Source organism: Poromitra crassiceps, assembly GCF_964638095.1.
Source record: "Poromitra crassiceps genome assembly, chromosome: 4".
Taxonomy (NCBI): Eukaryota; Metazoa; Chordata; class Actinopteri; order Beryciformes; family Melamphaidae; genus Poromitra; species Poromitra crassiceps.
Window position 1 is genome coordinate 39,910,434 of NC_139626.1, and position 17,221 is coordinate 39,927,654.

A 17,221-nucleotide genomic window follows, 5' to 3' on the forward strand; every position below is an offset into this window, starting at 1 on the left:
TATGCAGTGCACCTATTTAATAATGTATGCAAAACAAAATCACAAAAATCTAATTTCTTTAGTTTTTCCACACTTTTTCACATCAAAAGTTCATTTTTCAAGATTTCATTGATAACAGTAATCTACAGTTTGCTGACGTCCCCTAGTACTATCAAATTTCTACCCCATTTCAACCAATCATATCACGACATGGCAGCTGTCAATCAAATCTTCATTTCAGGATAATTTTCTCTTCCAAAAGAAAGAGAAAATTGCGCCTAGTACCTGTCATCTGGCAGAATTCCTATCCCATAAACTAAGTGAGGTCTCTAGACCATTTTTCAAGCTGAAGGCCATTCGTGCATAATCTAATCCGATCACCCCCTGACGTCAGTCAAGTTCTAGTGTGACGTGGTCAGTCAAAGTCTTAGTATGACGTCTGTAATGACGTCAGATATGACGTCAGTTAATTCTCATATATATAGCAAGGGTTCTACGTCACCTCTCTCTCTCTGGCCGATCATAGCAGCAGCAGCTTCACGGCAGTCCATCTCCCCTGAGCCGTCCTCCTAAGCGTTGTTTTGCGGCTGTTTTGCACCACATACCAAATACAACCGAATCAGCACCCCCAAGTCCTCTTGGGGGTGGATAATCCCTGCGGATCTCTCAACGCTTCCCCACCCCACTCCTGGCATGTCGGATCCCGAGCCAGAGCAGTCCATGGACAGACGACAGCTTAAACAACGATACCCTGTTCCGGATCAGCCACGGAGCGTATTTGCCCTCCGAGACGCCTGACGACACCGGCGAAGCGGCCGTGCCACAGGCCGCCGACGTACGCCACGACGAGAAGGCACGGGGCGCGCCACTGCGACGGGCCGCGCCACAGCTAGCAGCCGATCCCGTCCCGGGTGTTCAGCTGCGTCCGCACCCAGGCTCCTCCAAGCAGGCATCACAGGCCGTTCCATTCCACGTCGCTTGTGGTCAGTTGCACGGCAGGCGCGGATCCCTCTCACCGGGCAGTTAAGTCTTTACTTTAACCTTACCCCGCTCGCCGGACGCTTCTGGCTCATACTGAGCGCATTAGCGCCCGGCGAATGCAACGCATTTCACATTTTAGATTTAGCTATTTTCACGTCTGGGTCTAAAATGCCCGCTCCTACCTGAGTCTTCACGTGAAGTGAAGACGTTATCCGATGTCCAACATCCTCTTCTTTTAATAACACCTAGTTGTTGCATCCAAAATGTTGCATAAAATCCACTTTTCTGTCGCTCAAAAACCGAAAACCATATATCTGGAGCAACCCGGAACAACGACTCACTGTTTACTCAACAATGCCCCCCACACTTCCGAAATGGTATTGCACCTCCCATTTCGGCATTTGTGCAGAAACGGAGGTGCAATACCATTGCGGAAGTGTGGGGGGCATTAGTGAGTAAACAGTGAGTCGTTGTTGCGAGTTGCTTCAGATCAGAGAAGAAGAAGGAGCGGTGCTCCAAATACATGGTTTTCGGTTTTTGAGCGACAGAAAAGTGGATTTTATGCAACATTTTGGATGCAACAACTAGGTGTTATTAAAAGAAGAGGATGTTGGACATCGGATAGCGTCTTCACTTCACGTGAAGACTCAGGTAGGAGCAGGCATTTTAGACCCAGACGTGAAAATGGCAAAATCTAAAATGTGAAATGCGTTGCATTCGCCGGGCGCTAATGCGCTCAGTATGAGCCAGAAGCGTCCGGCGAGCGGGGTAAACTTTAACCGTAAATAAACGGGAGGTTGCGTGAGTAAAAGATGTCACGTCGCTGCCTGATGACGGTGACGTTATCACCGCACATTGTATATTTCATCCATAATTCTGTCAGCATGTTGTTGAGATCATCAAAAAAAAAAAAAAAAAAAAAAAAACTTGGCTCATGGAGCACGTCTGGGCATCAGTTTGAGTGTCATAACCTTAAGACCGAAGTCAGACGGCCCAGGGGATGTTGACAGATCATCATCATTTTTCTTAACAGCAAAGCTTGAAACGTTTGCATTGAGGCCGTGTTGTTTATCACCACTCTGACAGTAACAGCGTCGTCGTTTACATTCACGCTGGCTGTCTCATTTCACGTTTTCCGCGTCAAGCTACCCAGTCCTAACTCACCACTTCCTGTTAACGAATTTCAAGGTAAAACGCCTTTGGCGTTCCTGTTGACCATAAATAATACCAAAAGCTAAAACAGTTAATACAGTGACATGCTAGTCATGTGACAAGAGGCTGCGAAACCCACCGCTATATAACCATATAACCAACCATAACATATCACTGCGAGTTGCAAACTAGCAGTATATTGTAATAATCCGCTCCCGGGATCATTAAGTGAGGAGGAGAAGAGGCAATACTTGGTACAGTCTTTATTCCTGGTTCACACTCATAGCTTCTAGCTACACACACAGCTCCTAGCTACACACACGTCCTGTCCGCTTCCTCGTATTCCCAGACTCTCCCACCAGCCGAGACCGGAAGTCTCCTATACACTGGCTGGTCCGCTGCCTTCACGTAACGTCGTAATCACCACCGACATGTCAAACTCTGGGTCGCCACAATATGGTGCATTTGCAAGGGGGTGAAACTATTTCATTCGTTTGTTAACCAGTTTCTTTATATCTCATGCATTAAGCATTTAATTTCAGCTCTAGGGTCGTGCCAGAATGAACAGTTTGCCCCATGGATCTCTTGGTCTGCCCAGAGCGTCCGAGACGATATGGCACTCCCGCATCAGTGCTGCAGGCCGGGTCCCGTCAACCACCGTGAATCTGCCCAGACTTCCCCATGGTCTGGCCTCAGCTGCGCCAGCAAGGCTATGAGCAGTCCGTAGCAAACAGGTGTTTGTTGGGGAAAAAGATGGTCGCTATCTGATGACATCATCACCGGCCGTCACCGTATCTTTTTCATGCAATAGCTACTAATAATGCTCGCATTCCCATGAATTATTGGCATCATGTAATCTTGAAATAATTTGTCCTTGAAAGGGTTAAAAAAAAAAAAAAAAAAAAAAAGTGTTGAAGCTACTATTATAAGAATCTCGCACCGGGTGAATCATGTCTGCCTCTCCACCTAGCGATCCTGTCCATGTGTCATATTTATTTTCAGCTCATCAATCTCATCACGTGATGACTGCTCCGGATTCGGATTCTGGACTCCTCATCGCACAATTCGGTTCACCAGACAAACCACTAAGTAAGCCAAGTCCAGCGCCAAGTCAAGTCATTAAGTCACCCAGGCCACAAGTCATCCAAGTCCAGCGCCAAGTCGGGAAGTCACTAAGTCACCGAGGCCCAGCTGGGAACCCCTAAGCCACTAAGTCACCAACCCCTAAGCCATCCCCTAAGCCACCAAGTCACCAACCCCTAAGTCATCCCCTAAGCCACTAAGTCACCAACCCCTAAGTCATCCCCTAAGCCACTAAGTCACCAACCCTAAGTCATCCAAGTCCAGCGCCAAGTCGGGAAGTCACTAAGTCACCGAGGCCAAGCCGGGAACCCCTAAGCCACTAAGTCACCAACCCCTAAGCCATCCCCTAAGCCACCAAGTCACCAACCCCTAAGTCATCCCCTAAGCCACTAAGTCACCAACCCCTAAGCCATCCCCTAAGCCACCAAGTCACCAACCCCTAAGCCATCCCCTAAGCCACCAAGTCACCAACCCCTAAGTCATCCCCTAAGCCACCAAGTCACCAACCCCTAAGTCATCCCCTAAGCCACCAAGTCACCAACCCCTAAGTCATCCCCTAAGCCACTAAGTCACCAACCCCTAAGTCATCCCCTAAGCCACTAAGTCACCAACCCCTAAGTCATCCCCTAAGCCACTAAGTCACCAACCCCTAAGTCATCCCCTAAGCCACCAAGTCACCAACCCCTAAGCCATCCCCTAAGCCACTAAGTCACCAACCCCTAAGTCATCCCCTAAGCCACTAAGTCACCAACCCCCAAGTCATCCCCTAAGCCACTAAGTCACCAACCCCTAAGTCATCCCCTAAGCCACTAAGTCACCAACCCCTAAGTCATCCCCTAAGCCACTAAGTCACCAACCCCTAAGTCATCCCCTAAGCCAGTAAGTCACCAACCCCTAAGTCATCCCCTAAGTCACTAAGTCACCAACCCCTAAGTCATCCCCTAAGTCCTAAGTCACCAACCCCTAAGTCATCCCCTAAGCCACTAAGTCACCAACCCCCAAGTCATCCCCTAAGCCACTAAGTCACCAACCCCTAAGTCATCCCCTAAGCCACTAAGTCACCAACCCCTAAGTCATCCCCTAAGCCACTAAGTCACCAACCCCTAAGTCATCCCCTAAGCCAGTAAGTCACCAACCCCTAAGTCATCCCCTAAGTCACTAAGTCACCAACCCCTAAGTCATCCTAACTCCTGGAAACAATCTACTCCCCATGGCTCGCTACATCAGGCTCAGGCCTCAGACTGGCCCCGGCTCCCCTGTTCCTCATCGCACCTCGTCACCACACGTCAAGATCCTGGTTCATCCTGTACCTCAAGCGGACGCTCCAGAATGGCAACCTCCCGATGAAGAACTACTCCAGCCACTCCTTCGGGATCGGGGCGGCCACCTCAGCCGCCGTGCAAGGAGTGCCCTCCGACTAAGTCACCCAGGCCAAGTTGGGAACCCCTAAGTCACTAAGTCACCAACCCCTAAGTCATCCAAGTCCAGCGCCAAGTTGGAATATCACTAAGTCACCCAGGCCAAGTCGGGAACCCCTAAGTCACTAAGTCACCAACCCCTAAGTCATCCAAGTCCAGCGCCCAGTCGGGAAATCACTAAGTCACCCAGGCCAAGTTGGGAACCCCTAAGTCACTAAGTCACCAACCCCTAAGTCATCCAGCACCTCAAGCGGACGCTCCCGCTGGTCTTCATCAGCTCTCCAGCTACACCCGCCCGGAGCAGGCGGCCATACCGTGGCCCAAAGAACCCTCCTTCCTCAATCGGCGAGCATGGCAACAAACAGTGTCCCGGGCTCCGTGCCAAAATGTCTCGTTGGTGGTGGCTCCCCGAAAAGCACAGCGCCCAGTAGGCGCAGTAAATCTCCCGGATCATTTTTGGGGGAGAGAGAGAGTCGAGAGAGAGAGTCAGGGTCAGTCAGAGGGCCAAGTCGTGCGGCGCGCAAGGCCCGACCGAGCTGGGAAGCGCCAGCCGCAACGCAAGTAGGGGGATCAAGATCGAAGGCCCGACCGAGTTGGGAAGCGCCAGCCGCAAGTAGCCATAAGTCGTTAAAAAGGTCGAAGGCCAGAAAAGTACAATCAATTACTAATGTACCAAGATCGAAGGCCCGACCGAGCTGGGAGCGCCAGCCGCAAATAGCTGTAAGTCACTAAAAGGTCGAAGGCCAGAAAAGTTCAATCAACTACCGGTGCCCGTAGATCTCAATTAACCTCCGGTAATCAGATCTTCCTTTTGGGGGATCTCCTAGGCTATGCAGATGCCCTCCTCTTGCCTCAAGAGCAGCGCCACTGGCTAATGGAGTCATGCGCCAAAGTATTTGCCATGCATGCCGATTGCTAAATAAAGTTCGTTAAATCCTACCAACTGGCCTCTCATGATTGAAGTGAGGTCTCTAGACCATATTTCAAGCTGAAGGCCATTCGTGCATAATCTAATCCGATCACCCCCTGACGTCAGTCAAGTTCTAGTATGACGTGGTCAGTCAAAGTCTTAGTATGACGTCTGTAATGACGTCAGATATGACGTCAGTTAATTCTCATATATATAGCAAGGGTTCTACGTCACCTCTCTCTCTCTGGCCGATCATAGCAGCAGCAGCTTCACGGCAGTCCATCTCCCCTGAGCCGTCCTCCGAAGCGTTGTTTTGCCCCACCCACCTCCCCAGTCCGCCACCAACGAGTCGTGACTCCTGATCCCCCACTGGGGGGGGATCTCCTAGCCTATGCAGATGCCCTCCTCTTGCCTCAAGAGCAGCGCCACTGGCTAATGGAGTCATGCGCCAAAGTATTTGCCATGCATGCCGATTGCTAAATAAAGTTCGTTAAATCCTACCAACTGGCCTCTCATGATTGAACTACTAACTTGGCCAATTGTATGAAACATGAACAAAAACAAAAATGCAAAGAAATGTAACTGGCTCGTTAAAACGCGCATTCCAGGAATATCGTATTGACATTTATAGCGATAAAGGCACGCGCTTGAGAGGCTGGTTGTCAGTGGTCGCCCCTCGGAGATTCCAGGCCGACGGGCTGCACTCTCCGCTCGGCAACACGAAGGCAGCTGGCTGCCTGCGGCTCGCTGAGCTCCACTCAGCCACTAAACCCTATTTGAATTCCAGGCGACCCCACTTAGGGTCACTACCCTAAGGTTGGAAACCACTGCTCTACACAGTGCATTAACACTATACTCATTAAACTGGCTTGAAATCCCTGTACAACACAAAGATACGATTTGGTCACTAAAATCAGCTCTACACAGAATTATACCAGAAATCAATAGGATCCAGGTAGTTGTGTTTTCTGCAGTGCTGCTAAATTCTACCTTGTGGTGGGCAGGCTACTGAGCTTTAACACCACCACACTGTAGGCTACCACTGCTCATCTAGCCTACATTTCAACAGTATGCTAATATACCCCTAATGAGATACACAGCCACCATTTGAAAAGTTCAACACTCGGAGTGATATGAAAGTGAAAGTAATTGTTGAATATTGCTATCGGATGTTATCGTGTGTGTTTTTAAACAATGAGACATGTCATGAACATTCAGGATTTTCTTTTTTCATTTTGGAAAATTGGGGGGGGGGGGGGGGGGGTGGCGGTGCCGGGGTGTAAATCCTGCTTAATCGGTTTATGCAATAATAGATGCAAACTTTATATGGAGAAGAAGAAAAGGCAAGTCACTTTGCTGTCCTGTTCTGACCTGTTTATGGATATGCAGAGGGCCATATTTGATGGTGCATGTGTCTGTGTCTGTGTGGGTGTGTGGGTTTGTCTTTTTTCACGCAGGCTACATGTTGCGAGGGGCCGTATGAGAGTGTGGGCTTCCTGTTCAGTGATCAACAAGATGCGGTTGAGGTTAACTTCAAGATGGTGGTAGCAACGCACATCCATTGTTCTGATGTAGGGCAGGTGCTGGACGGAACAGGAGTCTGATTAATCCATGAAGACCAGTCTGCACACTGTGAAGCTCTCTGCAATTCTTCTCTAATGAAGAGCCACTGAGAACATTAAAGATAATTGAAGAGAACCTTGCAGTGTGAGGTTATAACTTCAACCACGTCATCATCAGCTCAACTTCTTGGAAACTGGTGAGGGGGTGGGGCGACTAAAAAGTAATTTCAACCACAGCGGTCTTGGCCTTTCCATGATAAACTACCGTACATTGAAATGCTGTTTCAAATAGCAATTATTAGACCCAGCTCCTGAACCACACTTTATTCTCCAGCTGATTTTCTAGTTACAGTAGAGATTGACGGTGAACTTGAGATAAAGATATGAAACTCGGCTACATGAAAACATTGATCAATAATCTTTACCATAAAAAAATATAAAATAAAAAAATAAAAAATAGAAAGTGAACCTGCAGCAGATTGTAATCACAGCAACAACAAACACACGTCAATTTTAAAAGTGTTCTTTAACATAGGTGATCCCCTCTCAGGGAATTTGCTCTGCACAAAAGAGCCCAAAAGAATGTCAAACATAACAGGTACACAATACAATACAATACAATACAATACAATACAATACAATACAATACAATACAAGACAAGACAATACAATACAATACAATACAATACAATACAATACAATACCATACAATACAATGCAATGCAATACAATACAATACAATACAATACAATACAATCCTTTTTATTATATTATATATTATAAAAGGGGGCAATCTCTGCTCTCTCTCTGTTTACATTTTTGTCCCACTGATGATACAATACAATCCTTTTTTATTATATATATATTATATAAAAGGGGGCAATCTCTGCTCTCTCTCTGTTCTCTCTCTGTTTACATTTTGTCCCACTGATGATGTCATCAGTGATGTCATAATTCCTTATAAAAGGGAGCATGTGGGCAATCTCTGTTCTCTCTCTGTTTAAATTTTTGTCCCACTGATGATGTCATCAGTGATGTAATAAATCACATAATAAATCACAGATGATTTCATAAGTGTCAGAGGGAGAGGGAGAGAGAGGAGAGGGAGAGAGAGAGGGGGAGAGAGAGGGGGAGAGAGACTGAGGGAGAGGGAGAGAGGGGAAAGGGAGAGAGACTGAGGGAGAAGAGAGGGAGAGGGAGAGCCAATAGGGCGGGTGCGCCAATAGGGCAGGTGAGGCCACGCAGCAGCCGAGCTGCGGGCGAGGCTGTGTAGCAGCCGTGCTGCCTGCGACCTACAGGGCAGGCGAGGCCTAGGACTCGATCGTGTGAGATGCATAGTACAATGAAACAGTGGTTCCCAACCTTTTTCGTCTTATGTGCCCCTTGAGCTGTTTTGCCATGTACCCCTCACTCATGCGTGTTGATTATTCTCCTAAATGTGTTCTATTAAACTCATATTAAACTTTTAGTATCAAACACAACTGATTATTAAATGAAAATCATTTGAATGACTCGCCTTTAACACAATTCTGACAGTTTTCAATTGAAAAAGTTGTCAGTTCTACCAAGACTTGAGTGTTTGGTGCTCTGGTGCTGCTGTAGATGGGCTGGGAATTATTTTTCAGGAGGACGATCGCCATAACAAAAACACTGTGGCTGCAGTGGATCCCTTGACATACAAGTAAATCCATAGAAAATCCAGTTGTCTGTTTGCCATTCATTTTCCTATAATTTTGTTATCGATTATTAAGTTAAAAACCAATACAAATCAAATCAGAGGCAATATGTAATATGATAACGAGTAGGATAGATACATTTATATTGTGTTACACAACAGGCCCTTTGAGGGCAACCATAATGCTGATCAAGACACTGGTACTGGCCTACAGGGCAGTACACCAGTCAGCTCCCCTGTACCTGCAATCTATGGTCAGGTTCCAAACCTCTCACCGCTCCCTTCGCTCCTCTACCAGTGCAGGGCGCCTCGCTCCTCCTTCGCTACGGGCGCTCAAAAGTCGCTCATCCCGATCTCGACTCTTCTCCTCCCTGGCACCCCAATGGTGGAACGAGCTGCCACCTTCGGTCAGGACTGCTGAATCACTGCCGATCTTTCGGAAAAGACTAAAGACTCATCTTTTCAGGCTCCACCTGGGCCCTTCTTGATCTAACTTCTTTCTCTCTCTTCTTTCTCTCTCTTTATTAAAAAATAAATAAAAAAAATAATCCTAAACTAAAACTCGTACCACTGTTCCTTCAGGGTTTGTAGTTGTCATAGACTGTGCTCCATAGTTGATTGCTCTATTGCTGACAAAAAGTGTGTTACTGTAAGTCGCTTTGGATAAAAGCGTCTGCCAAATGACGTAATGTAATGTAATGTAATGTAATGATGTGGCCCGGGATGAAATTGAGTTTGACACCCCTATATGGAGATTATATTACTCATAAATGACACATATGGCATTCTCATAAATTAACATTTATTCTTCTTCTGTATAGCATCTCAGCACTCTACTGTCTGTTTGACAGCAGAGTATGTTTGGTTCTGATCCATGGTGGCTGGATTGAGGCGCTGGTAGGTGGAGTCTGGCTTCAGAGTAGGCCTAGATGTTTGGTTCTGATCCATGGTGGCTGGATTGAGGCTCTGGGAGGTGGAGTCTGGCTGGGATCCGGAGCCTGGAGGAAGGTTGGTGACACTCTGCAACAAACAATATTAAGTTTAGCAGCGACATGGCAGGACAGCACAACTGAAATACAGTGGTAGCCATGAATGGAAACAGACCTCCATCTTGTATCCTATTATGTTCTGCATTAACACTACACACTGTAAACGATTATAAAAATGTTCTCTGTTTAAAAAAAGCATAGGCTAATAATAGTGTTAGTGTTAGTGTTAGCACATACTGGTAATAGTGTTACTTAAGTGGAAATGTAATTCTACAAGGACATGTCAATACAAAACCAACCAAAGTTACTGCCCAGATATTTTGCTAAAGTTCTTTGTTGTTAAAAAGTAGCCTATTAAAAAAAGGTTAAACAACAGGTAAGGCCTTGACAGCATGGGTTACCAAACTACTGTATGTTCTCATGTTGGGGTCGGTTTCCTCTCACATTAGATTTGGCATGCAAATAGAAATGAACAATGACAGATACAAAGAAAAAGAAAGTCACCTGCAACTGTCTGGTATCTGAGTTTCCCCTGGTGTTCGAACCTGTGGACAGACAGAACAAAGGTTGTTGTGTGTGTGTGTGTGTGTGTGTGTGTGTGTGTGTGTGTGTGTGTGTGTGTGTGTGTGTGTGTGTGTGTTTGTGTGTGTGTGTGTGTGTGTGTGTGTGTGTGTGTGTTTGTGCGTGTGTGTTTGTGCGTGTGTGTTTGTGCGTGTGTGTGTGGATGAGGTGTCAGAAGATTCAGCACACCTGAAGTGTGTGTATGCCAGCATAGGTTTATAAAAGGGATAGTTATGGTCCTATAGGGGGGCTTGGAGGATTACATTTCTTGGCAGAACGAGCTGTGAGGCTGTGATTTACAGTGATTTTACAACACAAAGGGGTGCGAAATATACAGAATTTACCCTCATGAGAAATGAGCAAATATTGATCGTTAAAACTGAATCATGATGACATCACAACAGTCTAATCCTAATGTTAATTTAAAACGAGATATTCCTCTAAGTCTGGTTTCAAGTAGCCAACATTTTTGAAAAACAGACAGATTTTTTAAGTGTGGCTGCTCTGTCTATCTATCTATCTATCTATCTATCTATCTATCTATCTATCTGTCTGTCTGTCTGTCTGTCTGTCTGTCTGTCTGTCTGTCTGTCTGTCTGTCTGTCTTTCTGTCTGTCTGTCTGTCTTTCTATCTATCTATCTATCTATCTATCTATCTATCCGTATATCTATCTATCTATCTATCTATCTATCTATCTATCTATCTATCTATCTATCTATCTATCTATCTATCTATCTATCTATCTATCTATATATCTATCTATCTATCTATCTATCTATCTAGAAAAGGGAGTAAGTGGACGATGTCTGTCTGCAATTTTTGTCCCACGTTTTCCGTCGCAACTGACGACATCGGCAGCGGGCGGTGAGCCTGCAGGGCCCGAAACCCCACTGTACTGAAAAGAGCTAACAAAGAAAACATAAGTTTTGCCAAACATGAATGAATGTGAGAATATAGAATATGTGTGAGATAACTTACCTGTACCTGTTTTGTGGCAGAGATGGTAAACCAACACAGAGGAGAGGAGGGAGAAGAAGACAGCAAAGGCTGGACACAGAGTGAACAGCAGCAGCCAGCACGGCCCACAGGCTTGAGGCTCAGAGTCACTGGAGCCTGGATCAAACATGATCAAACATTAAGTTATCTGGATTCAAGAATCAAGTTTCAAGATATTTTATTGTCACTCTGTTGAACACACGTGTGAAATTATTATGCTAGGGCGCTCCATTATAAGACATAACAGTGCATAGGTCCATAATCACAAAAGTTATGCATATATGTAGATACTAGATACCCAATATAATAGAAATAAAATAGAACAATGAAGTAGCACCACTTGTCAGTAGAAGGTGCAGGCTAGTTAGTGTTAGTGTTAATGTTAGTACTGGATTTGGGTCTCGTCTCGGACTCGTCCTTCCTCAGTCTTGGTCTTGACTCTGTCTCAGACAAGCTGGACTCTAGATTGTATTTCAAGACCAAACTAACCCAAAAGACAAATGTGCGCACAATCATGCTTGTGCTTAGTAACCCCCCAAAGGCCCATTCTGAGCCAGGAAGAACATATTTTCCATTGCAGTTTACATTTAAAATAAATGTTTGTTTCAACATATCCACTGTTGACTAGAATGATTCTGTCAACAGCATACTCCCTGCACATACAGTACATATCGAAAAACTGTATCATACACATTAGTAGCCTACATACAGTATAATTTACCAATCAGTGGCTGACTGTTTGGAAGAGTCATACTCATACCGGTAACTTAGTGAAGGTATTTCACACTTAATTCTGCCCACTGTTTTGAGCCTTTCTGAAGCTCAGTGATATGGAATTGCAGTGTTTCAGATCAAATAATTGCCTTCTGCCACTGAGTATATACTGTACAGCCATTTGTATTTGACTAAAATTCCTAAATAATGATTTCCTTGGTTGTTAGCAGAGCAAAGGTGTAAAGGCTAAGTCAGGGATACTCAACTTGCCGGGGGCCATTTTTGCAAAATGACAGGAGGCCAGGGTCAGTAAACCCTCATCCCACACAAATCAATAAAGGATCTCTCCAAAAAGAAAATGAAAGGTCTCATATCATGCTAATTTTTAACCATATAAAACATGTCTCATGAGTTTATAAAACAAGCTTATGAATTCTGTTGAAAAAAAAAAATCAACTCCAGCCTATGTGGGACTTTTCTATGTGCGCACTGCTCTCTCTCTCTCTCTCTCTCTCTCTCTCTCTCTCTCTCTCTCTCTCTCTCTCTCTCTCTCTCTCTCACACACCTCGTTAACTATGCACTGTTTTGATAAGATAAGATGATCCGTTGGAATAGATCCATGTAGTTTTCTGCAATTTTTTTCCATTCTACACACAGCTATGCTACAGAGAACAAGGTTTGGTCTTTCACATTCCGTAGCTGGGGCAGCGATGTAAGCAGGCAGATGAAATGAGTGTTACTTTGTGATGTCACAAAATCGCATAAGTCAAAACGACTCGTTTGGAGGCACTTTTTCCTTACATGGCTGGTGTGGCTTTATCTGGGGACCATGATATGTGTGTTTAGAGACTTCCATGATGTTTATATAGCACACCCAAGTCCTTTATAATCAAAGAAGTGTGTTACACAAGATGGGATATTTCAGACCAACTGACTGGTCAGTTGGTCGACTTTGTGCACACAGGATAGTTAGTTAGGTTAAGTTAAGTTAGTGAAGTACATAAGTGCCTGGGTAGCAAGCAGACGGCGATATTTGACGATTTAGCTGGAGCTTAGTCAAACTTTATTTGACGTTAGATTTCATTGTGAAGTAGAATATGGTCCGGGGGGCCACTCGGCACCATATTGCGGGCCCCATCTGGCCCCCAGCCTGCAATTTGAGTATCACCGGGTTAAGCCATCATTAGAGTCGGTCTTGAAAATGATCTCGCAAAAATAAAATAAAATAAGCGTGGCCTATTTAACTTATCTAACATTTATAATCCAGCGTGCACCAGGATATCAGGATTGACATTTCTTTTTATAGATTACATTATAAAGCAAGAAGGAGTGAACTTGTTTCGCATCAGTTTCACTTTGTAAATCATTTTTTGTCAAAAGTAGCTTATTATTGCCTATTAATGCTTGAAGTTTACTCAATATAATTATTTTTGTCTAAAATCCATTTTTACAGTCTTCACAATATTGGCAATAATTTACGGGTCCCCTGCAGTACCTCTGCAGACCCCCTAGGGGTCACAGACCCCCTGTTGAAGACAACTGCATAGAGTGAACAAAGAAGTATAATAATTATGCTCTTTTAAATAACTATTTCATCAGTTTCAGGTTATTCCTGCAATGTGGAACCTTTTTCCATAGAAGCCTGTTTCCTGATGGCCCACACACAGTCGTCCAAGCCTACAGTATTTTTCTAACTGATGATGTTGTATGATTCAAGAGTTTATATATTTATTTATTTAAGTGGATTTAACCTGAGGACATTCTACTCATCTTCATGATTTAAACCATGTGAATGATATAGCAAACTTTCACATATTGTATGTATATTGTATGTATATTGTATATTCTATAGGCTATTGTATTGTAGTGGTGGAATTAACATTGTGATTCAAATTGACTGCATAAAATGGACCAAGGCCAGAGAATACTTACTGAATAGGATCCTTGTGGTGACATTTCCATATTTGTAAATAATTTTTTGAGTAATCGGATTCCCTTCCTTGTCGTCCACCTTGATCTCTTCAGTTCCACAGTAGTAGAGGCCCAGGTCAGAATCACTGATGTTCTCGATCTTTAGGTGATAAGTGAATAGGTTCGTCTCAAATTTAAAGCGAGGAACAGGATGACCGGTAAATTTATTTTTTGTACCCAGAACAAGAGCAGGCTGGTTCTCATGAGAACAGTTCCTGAACCACACTATGTAAATTCCAGGTGAGAATTTGCAGTCACAGTAGAGCATGATGTTGTCTCCTGGTCTGACTGTCATCTCCAACTGTGATCCAGAGATCCCATCCTGAGCAGAGAAAACAGCTCCTGGAAAACAAAAGCAATCATGAAATCATGCAGAGTGAAATGTGAAGAGTTTTGCAGCGCTCACATGTCAGTATGAAGTCATTGTCAAAGTTCAACATAACAATTAAAACTTGATCTTATATAGCTGTGCCAAAATCTTACCTAAGAGAACAGTCAGAAAAATATGCAGCCTGTCCATGAGTGATGATGATCTGGAGTTGAGAGGCAGCTTCTTCATGTCATGTGTGATGAACACAGCCTTTTCCTTTAAAGGACATGCCAATGCTGATTGGCTGAATGGAACATTTTCATGTGTGGTTTGTTTTCTCTGTGTCGTGAAGTGATGGGCTGGGCCTTGATGTACAAATTTCAAACAAATGTCATTCACTGATGCAAGCCTTACAACAGGTTTCCCCCCTTCCTTCTTCAGGCTATACAATGCATTTAGTCAAGTCCATTACACACACACACACACGCACGCATGCACGCACGCTCGCACGCATATATATATATATATATATATATATATATATATATATATATATATATATATATATATATATATATATGCATGCGAGCGTGCGTATATATATATATAACTACAGTATATATATAAATATATATATATATATATTTACTTGGAGCTTTACTTGGAGCTTTCTTGGCGCAGTTTCATCAGCTATTTTCATGAGCAGAAACTTCAATGATGAAACGGATTATTCAACATTTAGTAACAGAACTCCTGGCTGCATTGATTGATTAAAATTATGCTTATTGTAAAGTAGATTGGTAACAATACAGTAATGATCATCTATGCAGTTTATTGAGAAGACAAAACTTGTTAGGTTGAGCCATGTAATTAACCAGGTGACATCAAATGCAAAAATGTAATTCTTTCACTACTTACAATTAACTGAGATGTTGCAGTTTCTGAATTAGCGAGATAGATGCTTCAACGATGGATACAGAAAAATAGCCAACTTATATCATGCAACGTTGTACACACATTTCAAAACAGCATCAGCAACAGTTTACCAGAGGGTTGTGCGGGTGGGTGGGGGTGGGGGGTTATACAATATGAAGTTAGTTTATTTTATATTTTTTACTTTATCTAATTACTGACAATACTTGTCTGCCCCTTCACACCCTACTGGTATTGACGGCAGAATAGGTGCTGAAGTCAGAGCTCGGGGCTTTCTTCTTCTTTGGTCTCCGTGATGCTGGACGGATATTCACTGCAGCATAACACACGTTGTCATCTTCATCCTAAGAGACAATTTGACATAGAATCATGATTAGGATATGATTTGCTGTTGAACTATTCAGTCATCACACACTCTATAGACACACACATGTACTGTATGTAACTGCCCAAATAAAGACATGGCTGTGGTAATGAGAGATAAAACAAAATGCCAACTAATACACATGAAGACAGATAAAATGCTCTGTTGGTTACCTGATTCCCTCTTGGTTGACCTCCGGTGTCAAGTCTTCTCTGAGGATCTTGAGGTTCTTTAGCTGCAGACATGAATACAGCATCAGATTATCTGAGACCAGTTTTATTCTTCAGTTGAAAATGAACATGAGAAAAATATTTCAGATCACTGAAAAAAAAGTAAAAACATAAGAATATGCATATTACCAAAGCACAAAAATGAATGGGAGACTTGAGCTCAAAATGAATGTGTGATATAGTGATACATATACTGTAGCTGACCTGTTTTCTGCCAGAGGTGGTAACTTAAAACTGACAGGAGGGAGGAAAGAGCAGCAAAGACTGGACACAGAGACCAGCACAGTCCACAGCCTTGAGAAGGCTCAGAGTCTGCGTCCCATTTTTCTGTGCCTGCAGTCACACACACACAAACAAACAAATAAAACAAACAAACAAACAAACAAACAAACAAACAAACAAACAAAACAAAACAAAACAAAACAAAACAAAACAAATATTTTCTTACTTGAATATAATTGCGTTCACATTCGCAAGTATTCCGTTCCCGGGCATGCCAAAGCGTTTTTCTGACCACCTTTTCAAGTGGATCCTGTCACGCTTCCCCCTGGCGCGCCTGGGCACGGAACGGAACAGAACGCAACTTTCACACTCATCAAACGTTCCGAAACTGGGGTCAATTTGGAGACAAGTGTGCACGGGAACGGTACCAGAGCACCAGTGAGAAAGCACCCTAAAACAACTTGGTTGGGTTTAGGCAACTAAAACAACTTGGTTAAGGTTAGGGTAATAGTTTAGGGTTAAAAATGGAACGACACGCCGGGGGACAAACCTGCTTCTCTCGTTTGAAAGGTGAGCACGCTACCACAGGTCCACCTTACCCCGCTAGCCAGGTGCTTCTCGCTCTACTGAGCACATTAGCGCCCGGCGAACGTCACGCATTTCCCATCAAACACGGTGCCATTTTCACGTCTAGGTCTAAAAGCCGGCTCCTACCTGAGTCTTCACGTGAAGTGAAGTGAAGTGAAGTGAAAAACCGAAAAGCATTTATCTGGAGCACCGCTTCTTCTTCTTCTCTGATCTGAAGCAACCCGGAACAACGACTTCCGGGTTGCTCGAGGTGCTCCAGATAAATGCTTTTCGGTTTTTGAAAGACAGAAAAGTGGATTTTATGCAACAATTTGGATGCAACAACTATGTCATTAAAAGAAGAGGATGTTTTGCATCGGATAGCGCCTTCACTTCACGTGAAGACTCAGGTAGGAGCCGGCTTTTAGACCTAGACGTGAAAATGGCACAGTGTTTGATGGGAAATGCGTGACGTTCGCCGGGCGCTAATGTGCTCAGTATGAGCGAGAAGCGCCCGGCTAGCGGGGTAGCGGTCCACCCAGCCCACCCTGTCTCCGTAGCTGTTTTACAGCCTATTTAAATATGAGACTGTGGTGACCCCTA

At 44.1% G+C, this 17,221-nt stretch overlaps 1 protein-coding gene across 1 annotated transcript; it reads right to left on the reverse strand.

The window, feature by feature from the left end:
* Window positions 1–9,551: 9,551 nt before the first annotated feature.
* Window positions 9,552–14,298, reverse strand: LOC310775513 (uncharacterized protein). Its single transcript, XM_083635676.1, has 4 exons — window positions 13,954–14,298; window positions 11,290–11,424; window positions 10,254–10,294; window positions 9,552–9,780 (listed from the first exon to the last, which is right to left on the reverse strand). Exons 1-4 carry the CDS (start codon window positions 14,285–14,287, stop codon window positions 9,586–9,588), a joined length of 705 nt encoding a protein of 234 aa, XP_083491802.1. The 5' UTR covers window positions 14,288–14,298; the 3' UTR covers window positions 9,552–9,585.
* Window positions 14,299–17,221: the final 2,923 nt, after the last annotated feature.